This window comes from Calonectris borealis, chromosome 1 (assembly GCF_964195595.1).
Source record: "Calonectris borealis chromosome 1, bCalBor7.hap1.2, whole genome shotgun sequence".
NCBI lineage: Eukaryota > Metazoa > Chordata > Aves > Procellariiformes > Procellariidae > Calonectris > Calonectris borealis.
Window position 1 is genome coordinate 36,990,937 of NC_134312.1, and position 13,380 is coordinate 37,004,316.

The 13,380-nt window shown below is 39.1% G+C and overlaps 1 protein-coding gene across 1 annotated transcript in view; it reads right to left on the bottom strand.

Moving 5' to 3' along the window:
- The window catches only part of TAFA2 (TAFA chemokine like family member 2), a 73,515-nt gene that overhangs the window by 40,331 nt on the left and 19,804 nt on the right, over positions 1–13,380 (bottom strand). The window contains exons 2-3 of the mRNA XM_075153407.1: positions 3,058–3,210; positions 1,890–2,014 (exon numbers count right to left, since the gene is read on the bottom strand). Of these exons, the coding sequence (XP_075009508.1) occupies positions 1,890–2,014; positions 3,058–3,210 (278 nt within the window). The remainder of the gene's footprint in view (positions 1–1,889; positions 2,015–3,057; positions 3,211–13,380) is intronic.

Genomic DNA, 13,380 nt, shown 5'->3' on the forward strand with positions numbered 1-13,380 from the left:
GCTGTGTGGGAAACAAAGGAAGAAGGGGGCAAACATAATATCTGGACAAACTAGAAGGCAGAACAAATGGGGGGGGATTTAAGGGGATTAGTATTTTCCTTTTAGTGGTTCCTTTAGTTAGATCCTTTAGATCTGCAAGCGGGTTATGGTAGTCATTGTACTGAATCAGTGCATATGATGGCAAATAGTGAATAGGACTGGCTTTTTTACAGCTTCTCTTTTGAAGAGGTATGAAATGAGTCCTGAGGATTGCCACCATCCAACTCCTGCAAAGAGCCAGACCTACGAGTCTGCAGCAGAGGCATAAGCCCTTAAAAACAAGAGCCTTGGGCTTCTGTAGACTCCTAACAGTGGGCAGAACTTCATAACCTTGACCAACATAGAAAAACCTATCTTCTGACAAAATGTTAGGAAGAAATCTCCTCAAGGCGATTTTAATTGATATCTCCCCCTTTTGTGACCTCTTTGTAATCCAGACCCACATTTTTACTTACTGCTTGTTAAACACTCACATTAAATACAAAATCACATGTGTTCTTCAACACTAATAGTGCCATGTAGCAGTAGCCAGGACAAATGTCAAAACACACACACACACAATTCTTTTTCTATTTCTATTACTATTATTAAATTCTATCTAGTTCCTTTTGGTTATAATCACACACATACATATTTTATGTGCATATAATCAGATTTGCATTGGCACGTACAAAGTTAAGTGTGGGCAGCATGCAAGCAAGGTTAGCTTCAGAAGAAACACATTATATATCAAACATTTAGGAAGTATCCTTCCTTCAAAGAACGTCAAAATGTTTTAAAGACTTATGCATACAGAAACTGAGACATATAGACCTCTCTGTAGAACAGAAGAAATATAATTCACTCAATGCACACTACATTTCACTACAACTAAAGTGTACCAGAAATTTAGTGCCTATGCAAGGAGGATTTCCATCAAATGACTTAGACACTCAAACACCTGCATAGACTAAACACCACACTAGCAAATTATGGCCCGACACTGCAAACAATTACTAAATACTTACAAGGAAAACCAGTCATCAGTATGTGTGGTGGCGTTAGGGGTAGAGGTGTTTATGCTTACACACATGCATGTGTGTCTTCAGAGTGTGTTTTAATCTGTTTTATGTTAATAAAGAATTGTGTTGACCCTATAGAGATACAACGCTGTAGTTTTAGGAAGTGTGAGCCCTTAATGCTTATCTGAAGAATTTGTTGTTTCTGTTAGCCATTAAAATCTGAGATGACAAGAGGTTTACTTTATTGTCAGGCATTGTATATGATGACTGTAAGATGCATTTCTGTTAACGTAATTTTGAACCAATAATATAAAAAGTGTCAAATGGAGAAAAGGAACTCACTGAAACTCTGTCAAAATCTTTTAGGAAATCCCAGTCATACAAGATGGAAAGAACCAGAAGATCATACTGTCATGACACATCAATTGCTTACCATACTCAGCAGTTTCTATGTAGAAACACGGTAATTCCATGTTATTGATAAAAATGCACCTGTTTGTTATCCTGTGAATGAAGATCTTAGCAGGGTGTATAGACTTTGTGCAACTGGTTTCAGAGAGAAATACATATCAGATTATAATACATTTGATCATTACAGGTGGCTGAAAAATGGGTCAACTCTATCATCTCCACTGCTTACCTCAGAAGGTCTGGCACACTGCTTACCATGTTCAAGCAATTGCAAAGTGTGCTGAGAAAAGTGTGCAGGACCAGGAAGTCCAATCCCAGTATGACTCTCTTCCCACACTTCTTTAGTCTTCTCAACTGATGTCTTCTATGTGCACCCAATTTCCTGTGCACTTTTTTTTCTCACCTGTTGGTAACATGTAAGGTTGGTATCATACCTACCCTAGTTGTTTTCACTTTATTCCCAGAGGAACAGCTCCATCCCTTACGATCTGGAAGAACTTTACATTCCTCCCCTTCAAGACATGGTTGCATGTGGCACCACCATTTCTGCTCCACTATTGAAGCTACAAAGGAGGAACACAAACACATTTGCATGTTGTTGAAATGAACACTTTAATATGTCATTATGTTGCAACATTTATTTTCTTTTCCAGGAAAATGTTAGAAATATTGACTGACAGCTAGTCTGTGATTTTCAGCCAGCTCAGAATCTTCATAAGAAATTAGGTCTCAATTTGCAGAAGGTGCTATGTGCTTCAAAGTCAATCTCTTTACTGTTTTTTTTTTTTAATTTACTGCAGCTCAGGAACTAATTTCACAGCATTTCTTTCCAACCCTTGTTTTTTCTTGCTTAGCCAGATTTCAAAGTTTTAAGTAGAATATCTCCTTTTGAGTTAGTGTATTTTGCCTGATCTACTATACAGTCTAGCATAGCCTGATTAAATTTATTCGCCAGTGATGACATATTTACAGCTTCTCTGACAGCCAACAACATATCAACAGTAAAGAGATCATGTAAAGGGTGAATCCATCCTGCTCCTCTTTCAGAGGAAGAGATGTGAAAGATCAGCTAGTATTTTCCCAAATAAAACATATAAGCCTATGCCAGATTTGTTAAGTAAAACATTAATATTGCACTGTGAATAGGAAAAATAGTGTTGGTCTAAGAAGACTAAAAAACAGCCAGAACTGTGTTCTGTTTCCTTGCTTGTTTGTTCCTGTATGATAAAAATAAATATATAAATAAAATGTAAGACTGCAGCACATGAAAATGAGATGCTCATGTAGATTTTGCATAAACACTTTTAATTAAGTCAATTTCATACAACTCTGAGGGCACTCTGTTAGTTAGATCAAATTCAGCTTCTCAAGAGGTCTCTTTTACTGGCATCTAATAATTTTGCTTAGCATTTCCACAGAGTAATAGCAAATAATTCATTTTTCCCATCTTCCTCCCATTCACCTTGGGCATGCCCTTCAAAACGCAGAAGGCTTCCTATTCTTATTTTAAATAGCTAACTCTAATGGTGTGGTTCTCACTGATGACATTAAGCCAGCAAAACCCTCTAGGAACATGCAACGAAAAGAAGCAATAGAGTAGTCGCACCATCAACACAAGAAGGAGCTGCCCGGGTGGTACCTGCTACCTGCCCAGGGAAGCAGGAGCACTTCACCGTCTGTGATCTTTCTTCTATCTTGTTCTTATTGCAACATCTGTGGAGTGCCACCACTTCACAAGTCCCAGTTTTAACATGGTGAGCTGTGAAAATAAGAAGATGAGCAATTTGATAACATTGCGAGGTAGCATCACACTGTTTGGGGGATTTTTTTAATTAGAAATGCGTTAAACTTGGCTCTGTAAGGCAATCTGCCATGCATGAAACTACAATTACAATGCTACTAACACTAGAATGTAAAGTTGATTTCTTTTCCAAACGTAGTATAACTATCTCAGGCAGAAAACACTGGCTAAAGAAGAACAATTGGAGAAGGCTGCATATGGGACTGTTCCAGTGAAGCAGGAAGCAGAAACATTATAAAAGTAACCTAGAAAATATATTAATTTCTGGACTCCCATAAACAGCTGTGTATCTCTACCAAATTTTTTTTTTCTTTTCCCTAAGGGAGAAATCTTGAAATGGAAGTGTATCAATGTTAAAATACCCATACATGCATATGTTTTCAGAATCTATGTCTCCAGATTTTATGTCCAGGACAGATGCCGTTCTTGACGATATCCCAAAACCTTCCTACAGATGGACAGGGAAGAACTGGCAGGATACAGGGACAGCGCTCAAACAAAACCCAGAAATAAAATCTACTAAGGAATTGCATTTTAAGTCTTTCTGCCTGGCACTGCAAAGAAAGTCTGGGAACATGGGGAACCAAATTTTTCAAACACGGGGAGGCAACAGGACAATTTTCATTATCCCATATCCAGTACCCATCACCCCCACCCATGCTGCTCTAACTGATCACCAGAATCATGCTACTGGAGTCATATGAGAGGACCAATTTGGTAGGAGGAGAATTACCAAACTACCCTTTCTGGTTCAGCAGCCGGTTACCAAAGGATCTGGAGTTCAGAAAAAGTCATTTTAACTGAACTTGCAGTGGTGACTGATACAAGACCAGATATTTCTGGGGATCGTTCATTTCCATCAGAAGGAAGAGAGAAAGAAATCTGAACTTTTAGCTGGAATTGACCTACAACCTTGTACAGGGAGGAATATTCATTATGCAAAGCAATATGTGTTTTAACAGTGCCCCTAAGTCCTCTATTTTATCTGCTGCTTAACTTTTTGTATGCTTTATGCAAAGCCTATGTACTGAACGCTTCAGCTACCTTTTATATCCCTAATGGCAAACAATAAATGAGAGCTTCCACGAGGAGAAGGCCCTACTAACATGCTTTCAGGAGCCCAACATTGATCCCTGGATCCACTCAGTTGTTATTGCACGGTATCAGCTCCCAAAAGGGCTGAGGAAGGAAAACAAACTTGATGTAGGCTATGGACCCCAAGAATGTGCCTAGAGACAAAAGCCACAGGCAGCAATTAGACACTGCATCTTCATCAACAAAACATAAACTACTAAACATTTCATGCAGGCAATTATGCGTTTTTCAGTAGAACAAAGTCCACTGAACAGTCTGTGATCTTTGTTGTTGATCACTCACTGCATTGTACTATGTCAGGTTAGATTATACTCTATCACATCATGCTGTATTACAGCTGAAATGATATAACACAACGCAAACAATTAACCCATGATCCATCATATTGTGATACACTGAAATGTTACATATAAATCAGAAATGTAGGAGAAAAAAAATCTTTTTTGCATAAAAATGCTTTTCTTTGTTTTTTGACTATTTATCACTTTTAATTCAATAGAGGATGAGGAAAGCAATTCGTACTATCTGTGTGAACTTTGCAGTCTCTGATATTTTCATACCTTTGCTGATGAGCAAATATTTTCACAGCTACCAGCACAGTCTGCTGTAAAAATTACTTTTAATTATTTTCCAAATAATTTCACTGGTATGTATGCCAATAAAACAATTTAAATAAATACATTTCATTTTTCTCAATAAAACTGTTATAAGGTTTTTTTATTTCTGAATATGCTAAAAAAATTATTCTAAGATATATTTCTAATGTATAATATACAGTAGAACAAACACATGCTGCTTTCGTAAGTTCGCATTAATTTTTATTTTGATAGGCAATTACACATCTTATACCCACATATGTTAACACAAATTCACTTATTTGTATTTTATGAAAGGTACATAAAAAACTCAGACACTGAATCTAAAAAAGAAAGTAAATTTAGTGGTAGGATGTGAACTTCGTCCCACTTAATCTTTCAGTATATTAGTTTTCAGTCCATATTTGTATTCTGATGTGTATCACTGATCCTGAAATTTTGTTTCCTCATTCTCTTATTAAATAGCTTTACACAGCTCTACCAGGTCTACAGAAATGCCTGTAGAGAAAATAAAGTACAATGTGCACCAATAGCCACCTGGAATGGAAGCCAGTTAAAAGAGCTGCTGTAAAATGTTGTGAGAGAAATATTCATACTGAAACAAAACTTTTGGAAGGCTTGGTTTGTAGTAATTAGGGAGAGGAAATCGGGCATTTTAAGACTTTTATGGCAAGAGAGTGTAATTAAATGAAATGGTCATTTACATTCATGTACAATACAGAAAAAGCATTTCAAAGGGTGAAAAGATATGTGAAAATGGGAGAGAACAAAAAATAATCACATACTATTGATAGTATTTTGGGGAATCTTTAATAAAACTGCTTTGAAATTTTCTAGATATAAAACCAAAACAACCTAGAAAAGTATACAAGAATATTTCAAACGTTGAAAATCTAGGCCAACCATCCTCTAGTTTCTATTTACCATCTGGAGTATGCAATGAATATTCCTTGAGAGGAAATGTAGGGATTTCAGCTCCTTATGCTATCAAATAATTAAGTTCCAGTGCAGTAAGTACAGTATCTGTCACATTCATGTGAAACGAAAGCCTCTATACAGTAGATAAAGGATTTCCCACAACCTAATACAAATTAACCTCATTAAGCCGCTGAATCATTCCACAAAAGGAGGATAGTACTTCAGGAGAATCGCATTTTGGTTTTGTTTCTTTTTCTCCTAGCACAGACTTCAAAGTATGCTGCTTGCTTTACAGAGAATGTTTGAGGAACTGAATGAATCCTACAGAAATTCATTATTCAAAACCACTGCAAACACTCAGTCCTGCATTCTCTGCTAATGCAAGTAATCCTTCCTGAAATCAATCTGAAGAAGGACTGAAGAAAGAGACTCAGAGATATCTATGTGTACAGACTGTGAAGTTTTCCTGATGATTATGCATAACATATGTATATAGTACGTTCCAGAAGATGTAACCCTGTGTTATGAGAGTGTAACTTGGAAAACCGACATAACCACATCTCACCCATTAACGGTGTATCCTGTAATTAACCTGCCACTTTTATAGCGTTTTTCTTGTAGTGAAATCATCAATAGCTATCTCATAAATCAGTATGATATTGGTACACCAAAAACTTAAGTGTTCATAATCATGCTCCTGGAAAAAATAAAGATAATTAATTATTATTATTCCTCGTTTTACATAAAATTGAATCCACTTAAAGAGTATGTTTAACCATACACAGCAAAGACCTTTAAATATATATAAATTCTACCTGTTCTTGTTCCTTCACGGCAACTTTAAATTTCTTTCCTTCATGTGAATGAAATTTCAGTCATACTGGCACAGTGCATCTGCCACTATGTTGCGGCCCTTACTCCTTTACTTCTGTGGGAAGTTTGTCCAGGCAAGAAGGCAAGATACTGTTCGACATTATTATTTCACAACTCGCAAATATGAATATAATGTATTTAGCATAGATGCAGTGTTATACACAAACCTAGCATTAAATCAAGGAAAGTCTTCTGAATTCCATTGTTTGTTATGATCACCATTTCCTAACCTCGCCACTTAAACATTCATGTTCAATTCTGACACCCATCTGCTTGGCTGTTTGAACCTTTTCTTTCCTGAAAGTTGCACAGATCATGCATTAACACATACACTGGCCATTAACAAAGAGGAAGAAATCATGTTGCCACGGACTAGATGAAATAAAGTCACAGGGTGTTTCTGTCCCCAGGTTCCCCATCATTGCAGTAGCCACATACAAATAGTGAAAAAAAAACATCAAAAAGGCTCTATTATATGCTCTCTGCAAAGACACTGGCACAACTGGGTGATACAGCTGAACCAATCTAATGACTATCAGCTACTGGAAGAAAAAGAAGATCCCTTGTCCCTTTTCCCGCACTCTTTCATCCCTTGCTTGCATAAACACTGTCATTTGATGGTAAGCCAGGGATTTAGACTGGCAGAAGAATATCCCCTCTTTTTGTAGGGTTAGTTCTCTACCGGTTTAGCTCCTACAACTGAGTGCAGAGACTAGTAAGCTTCATCCATAGGGAAGCAGCAGGAGCAGGCAGCCACGGGTACGTCATTACCTCCTTCTGTGGAAACCAGTTCCTATACCAGCTTATAAGCACTGCAGCTCCGCACTGTTACATGGAATAAATGTATCTTATTTTATGCCATTTCAGGTGATTCCTCTGAGGTCAGAGAGACTATGTAAAGTGTGCAAAGCTTCGTTTGCTTGTGTCTGTGTGTTTTTTAAAGCTTTTCACAAAAACAAAGCTTTAGTTGAAACAAGAAGCAACAGATCAGCAATAAGGAGAGGAATGGAAGTTACTCTTAGGCATGCGTTTCAATCCATATTACATCTAATACTATACAAACTTTGGCCTTCTTGTCATCTTGGGTATAATCAGGAAGATGTCCCATATGAAATACTATAGTGTATAGTCTTTCAAAGTAGGCACATAAGTAGTCTTTATTCACATAAACCATATCCACATGAGTAATTGCATTATGGACTATAATGGAACTACTTTTTTTAATAACCACTTGCAAGGAAAAACAAACAATATTTCAGCAGATTATCAACCTGCTTCATCCGTTTCCCTGAGTGATTAGTCACTATTCTATACCACAATATTCAAACAAGTGTGTGAGGGGGGGTTATTGATATCAGAAAAATAAATAAAATTGGTAGTTTCCAGTTTAGGCTCTAAATCACTGTCCTACTCTTAAGTGACCAGGAAAAAAGTGTGTTTTCTTGTTCGTATAGTCTACTTGCTTTGTTCATACTGATTGACGTGAAAAACAAATGTAGATTATATTTCTGCTACACTTCGGCAATTTCAATATGTCATATCAGTCTCAGTGCATCACTGTAGGTAGGAAGGATACAAATAAATTTGCAAAATCTCTCACACACAAAAAGGCACACTCACACAGAGTATTGTTACATTTTTTCAATAGCTTATTAAGTGTTAGTAGTTGCCACATCTAAGCAATCAAAATCTTGTGCAACCACAGCTAAGCCAGGATTTCCATCTAAGATTTCTCTGTTTAAACATCAGACAAAGATATATGAAAAGAAATACACTGTCCAGTTTCTTCATTAATTAATTTCAATATTTTTCAGTATTTTCTGTTATATCCACCTAAAAGCTGGTAGGGAAAAACCTGAATTTGGTTTATTCATACTCTATCAGCAATGGTGGTGATATTGCTGCAGTTGTGTGATCTAAGAACATAAGAAATGTGAAGCTTTTTGTTAAAGATAAAATCTTTGATTTGACCAGTCATTAGTGTAATTGGGAAAAAAGCAGACAAGATTTTGGGAACACAAGCTTCAGTTTGCTTGTGTGAACACAAAACAAAGCACACCTTCATTTCAGCTCCATGGGCCAGAGGGAGAACTAGCAACACAGACATCAGGTAAAAGCAGAGGTGTCTCCCATACCAGTCATAATCTCGTTACCTCTGGCATGCAGCAAGCCACTAACTCCCAAGCAAGCACTGGGAGATACACATTGATAGTAACCTTACTGAACACGGCCTTTAAAGATTGGATTCAAAACCCTTTGAAAACAATGGTTTTGGTTTGATCAGTGGTTTTGGATCAGAATTTCAACGATAGAGTTAAAATTATTTATTTTCAGTACAGGTGACATCTGGATTTGCAACTGAGATATTCATTCTGATGATTGCATATGTAGCACCTATTGCAGTGATTGAGCAAATGATGACATATAGTCTAATATGTGACTGAACAATATGATGAATTAAGATTATTAAATCATGTTCTAAACCATCATTAGAGTTGTCATGTGTTTTTCATTGAACAGTTTATTTACTAAAAGTACAGTATCCAAGCAGTGTAACTATTGTTGAAATCTAGTTAAATTTGGTTGTACATTGAACCTAAAAGTAGGCACCCTCAGAGGGGGGCAAAAAAAAATTGTTTCACCATGTTTTTTAATTTTTCTTTTTACAATATTTTTTATTGCTATGACAAACTTAAGGGATTTTTTAAACTGTAAAATTTCTCAAAACAAAGCAAAATATTTTATTTTATTTGAAAAAAAAAAACCTACTTGGTGTTTTGTTTTTTTTTTTCCTGTTTGACCAGTGAACTGAAAAATCAATTACAGACACAGCAGTAATTCCTGTGTCCTCAGTGGTGACAATGAGGCATGCCACAGTTGTGGAGCATCTCAGGAAAGGCACTCATGCTGCTTTATTTTCCAGATGACACATGGTGCTGTGCTATAGAATCAGCAATAAAAAATGATAATTTTGTGCTGTCTTATTCTACACTATCATTACATTTCACATGGCTACTTAAAAACTTATTTAGCTATCTATTCCATTGATGCCACACGCATTTAAAATATTCATGTAATTTAAAAGTAGTGTACAACTAAAAACAAATACCAAATTTTACTTTGAAAGAGAAAATTTTCTGTAGGGAGAAGCTGCTCTCTAAGTCTCTTGAGGATCTCTTTTCCAATTAGCTAGAGGATGTGCCAAATAGTCCTCACCTTTGCACAGCTATTGGCTAAACACAGAGATCCTGGAGGACCAGAGAGGCCCCAGGATGCTCACGAGCACCAACGGAGCACCCTGACCTGCTGCTCCCAGCGCCATCCATGGGGAGCGATCAGCCCCTGGGCCTTGGAGGAAACTCACCTAGATGAGTCAACCCAAGAAAGTGCCTCCCCAGAAAGCCTTGCAGACTAGAGGGAGTTACTGCCTACAAGGGTATGGAACCTGTTATCAGAAGAAGGGTAACAGAATTTTGGGACTGTGTAAAATTTGCCATCAGACATTTTGTGGAAATGTGTGAGACTCATCATGGGATGCTTAGTGGAAGGACCAGGGGCAGGGAATGGGAGGGGGTCAGGGTGGACTAGGGATGAACAAGCATGAGTCAATAAAGGAGACAGGATAAGAGGGGCCAGTGAAGTATAAACAGCAACTGATCCATACACTTGCCTGGCTGAGCCCTGTGCTTAGACACTGCAAGCTATCCTACATTCTCATTAAATCCCACTTCTCTCTTCTCTGAGTGGGTATGTGTGAATGCTAGGGAAATTTAAGCCAGACTAGTTGGTGATAGATTAAGAGATCTGATTACCTGCAACTGGCATGAGACCACAAATCTCATGGGCTCATGAATCCAAGTGAAAGCAACTGGCAATATGGGGGCATCCTGGACCAGATACCAGCTGATGTCTAAGACCAGCTACTGGAGTGATCCATTTTGTGTATTTGTATATATATGTATCTCCCTCCACTAGCAGACTTCAATCCTAATCAGCCAGGGAAGAGCAAGAGGATTGGGCCGTCCGTTGTGTGATTGCTCTGTGCATTAACATGGGTGCCAGGAAAAGTGTTTAGTTTTGTCTGCATCGATCTGTGTGGCTGGCTCTGTGTGTACTGTGCGTGTGTGAGTCTGTGTGTCTGTATGTTCATCCATGTGTGTCTAAGGAGCATACACGCTCAGCCTCACCATCGGCAGAACCTGGGGATAAGGAGCCGCAGCAGCTTCACATCTACTCAAATGCAAGCATTAGAAACCTTTTGGAAAGAAAAAACAAGCAAGGAAGACACAGGCAGCATTTGGCAAAATCACATTTAGCCCTCAACCTTTGCTTCTAAGAAATGTACACAGACTGTCAAGATAATTCTCTCATATTAGGCAGGTTACCTACTAGATCAGCAGATCAATAGCTGTCAAGAGACACATGCCAAAACACTGCAGTGAGTCAAGCAGAAGAGTTGCCCTGTTTGATCAGAACCATCCATCCCACGCCAGAGGCCATGCAGACCTCTTTTTTGCTTGATTTGGGTAAAGCTGTGATGTGGACAACTCCTTCCCACGCAAATATATCCTAAACCCCTATAAACACACCTTATTGACAGGGCTTTGAGGCTGTATTTACCGCATTCGCATTTCCATGCCTTGCAACTCAGCTCCGTGACCAAAAGTCACTTGGTCACCTTGGGCCCTGAAAAAGTCCAGATAGACAGAGCACACACTATGCTCTGCCTACACCAGTAGAGAATCAGTTTAACTTAAAAGTACATCATTGCTTTTCATTTCTGTTTTGTTCTGATGTCTCCTGCATCCTGGAACAGGTTCTCAGGTGAATTGTTAAAAAACTGAGCTGATTGCTTGGACTGATTATTTTTGCAGTGCCACCTGTAGGCAACACATACACAAAAGATCCTGCTAACTGCAGCCCCTCCCAGGCTTCTTGGATTCAATGTGTTTTCTCTCCTGAGAGAACCATTTTAAAATAACAAGAGTAATTCTTGATAAGTGTTTATTCTGCAGATGTCAGCCCAGCTCCTCTCATCGGGCTGCCTCTACCATGCAATTAACCTGGTTAGTCCACCTGGGTGAAGGATGGTAAGCAGAGTTCATATGACAACCCTACGCAGACAGCATCTCTGGTAGCCTTTAAAAACAGAGCTAATGAATGCTTTGCCACAGTCACATTGCCAAGCATACTTTTCTGCACCGTGCCAAAGAAAAATCTCATCCATCAGCTTGTCTGCCAGCCACCAGTTATAGCCATCTGTGTGGGAAGACTTTTTCCCTTTTGGAAAAAAATCAAGGAAAACTACAATGTAAGCATTCCCCCAAGAAGAACCCATTAATGACCCTGTGAGATCAAGCTTCAGGTATTCCCATAGCAAAACCTATGCACTGAAATGGACTGAAGGATTGAGTTATCTCCCCTACGAGAGAAAAAGACTTGCTGGAATAACACAGCAAGCTGGCACGGTCCCAGCTGGTCACACGAACTTTACAAACATAAAACCACAGATGGAGCCCTTCATGTAGGATCTCTTGGACCTGGAGAGCTCACAGCCATCTGACTCTATCCTCCTGGCCTTACTGAGGCTAATTTTATTCAATCAGTTCTTTGGCAGGAGTGAGCCAGTATTTCTCAAATAAGCTTATCTCCTCTCTCACAAAAGTCAGGGCCTTTTTATGGCAATGGCTACAAATGATGCCTTCATGCCAAACTTTTAGGCAAAGACACAGGAACTCAAAAAGCAACTAATTTTCAGGTAGCCTGAAGGATAATTTCCTTTTCTTCATGTGACCCCCTCTCAGCCTAGAGTGTCACGCTCCCTAGGTCCTGCTTTCCATTTTGAAATCAGATGACCACTAGGCTCACGAAACCGCAGAGTGTTCGGAGACAAGATCACAAGCAGCAATCGTTTGGGATCTTGCAGCTCTTTATATATTCACCCGCTGGACGAGGAGGAGAAGAAGAGACCTCTGCACATTCGCCCAGTCCTCACAACAAGCTCGGCTCCCTGGCTGCAGCCAGCCCACTAGGTCTTTCGCTGCCTCCTGCCGCAGGTGCCCAAGGTGGACCGGCCGCACCATAGCCAGCCCGTTTGCTGAGCAGTGGAGCAGACAGGGGAGGACGCTGATGGCAGGGAAGGCTGCGTGTTTCCCTTCGGGCCAGAAATGGAGCCGCTTTGCTTTTTGCAGGCAAGACGCTTCCCACGTTTCTTCTCTAGCAGCTGCGGGCTGACACCATCCACGAGACGAGCCTGTGTAGAGCCGGCAGAGAAACACCCAGGGCAAAGCGCAGTTTATAAATACTACAAGAAGTCAAAAGCCCCAGTATCTCTGAGGTTGTTATCAAACATGTTAAGCAAACGATATATTAAAGTGTGCAGACATTCTGTAAATTAACAGGCTGAGGTTTGAGATTACTAATTATATGATTTCACAGAGAAAAAAGACCAATCCAGCTCTCAGGCACTCAAAAGAACATTTGGCACAAAGACTTTTTATTCTCTCCTACTCTCTCTGTGGGCCTTCTGCCAAATATCTCGACTCAGCAAGAAGCAGCAGCACATGTCTCAGAGCAGCCTTCAGCATCTGACAGAATACAAAAAATCCCACATTTTTTCCTCAGTCTCAAGGCTTCAGAAGCCTGT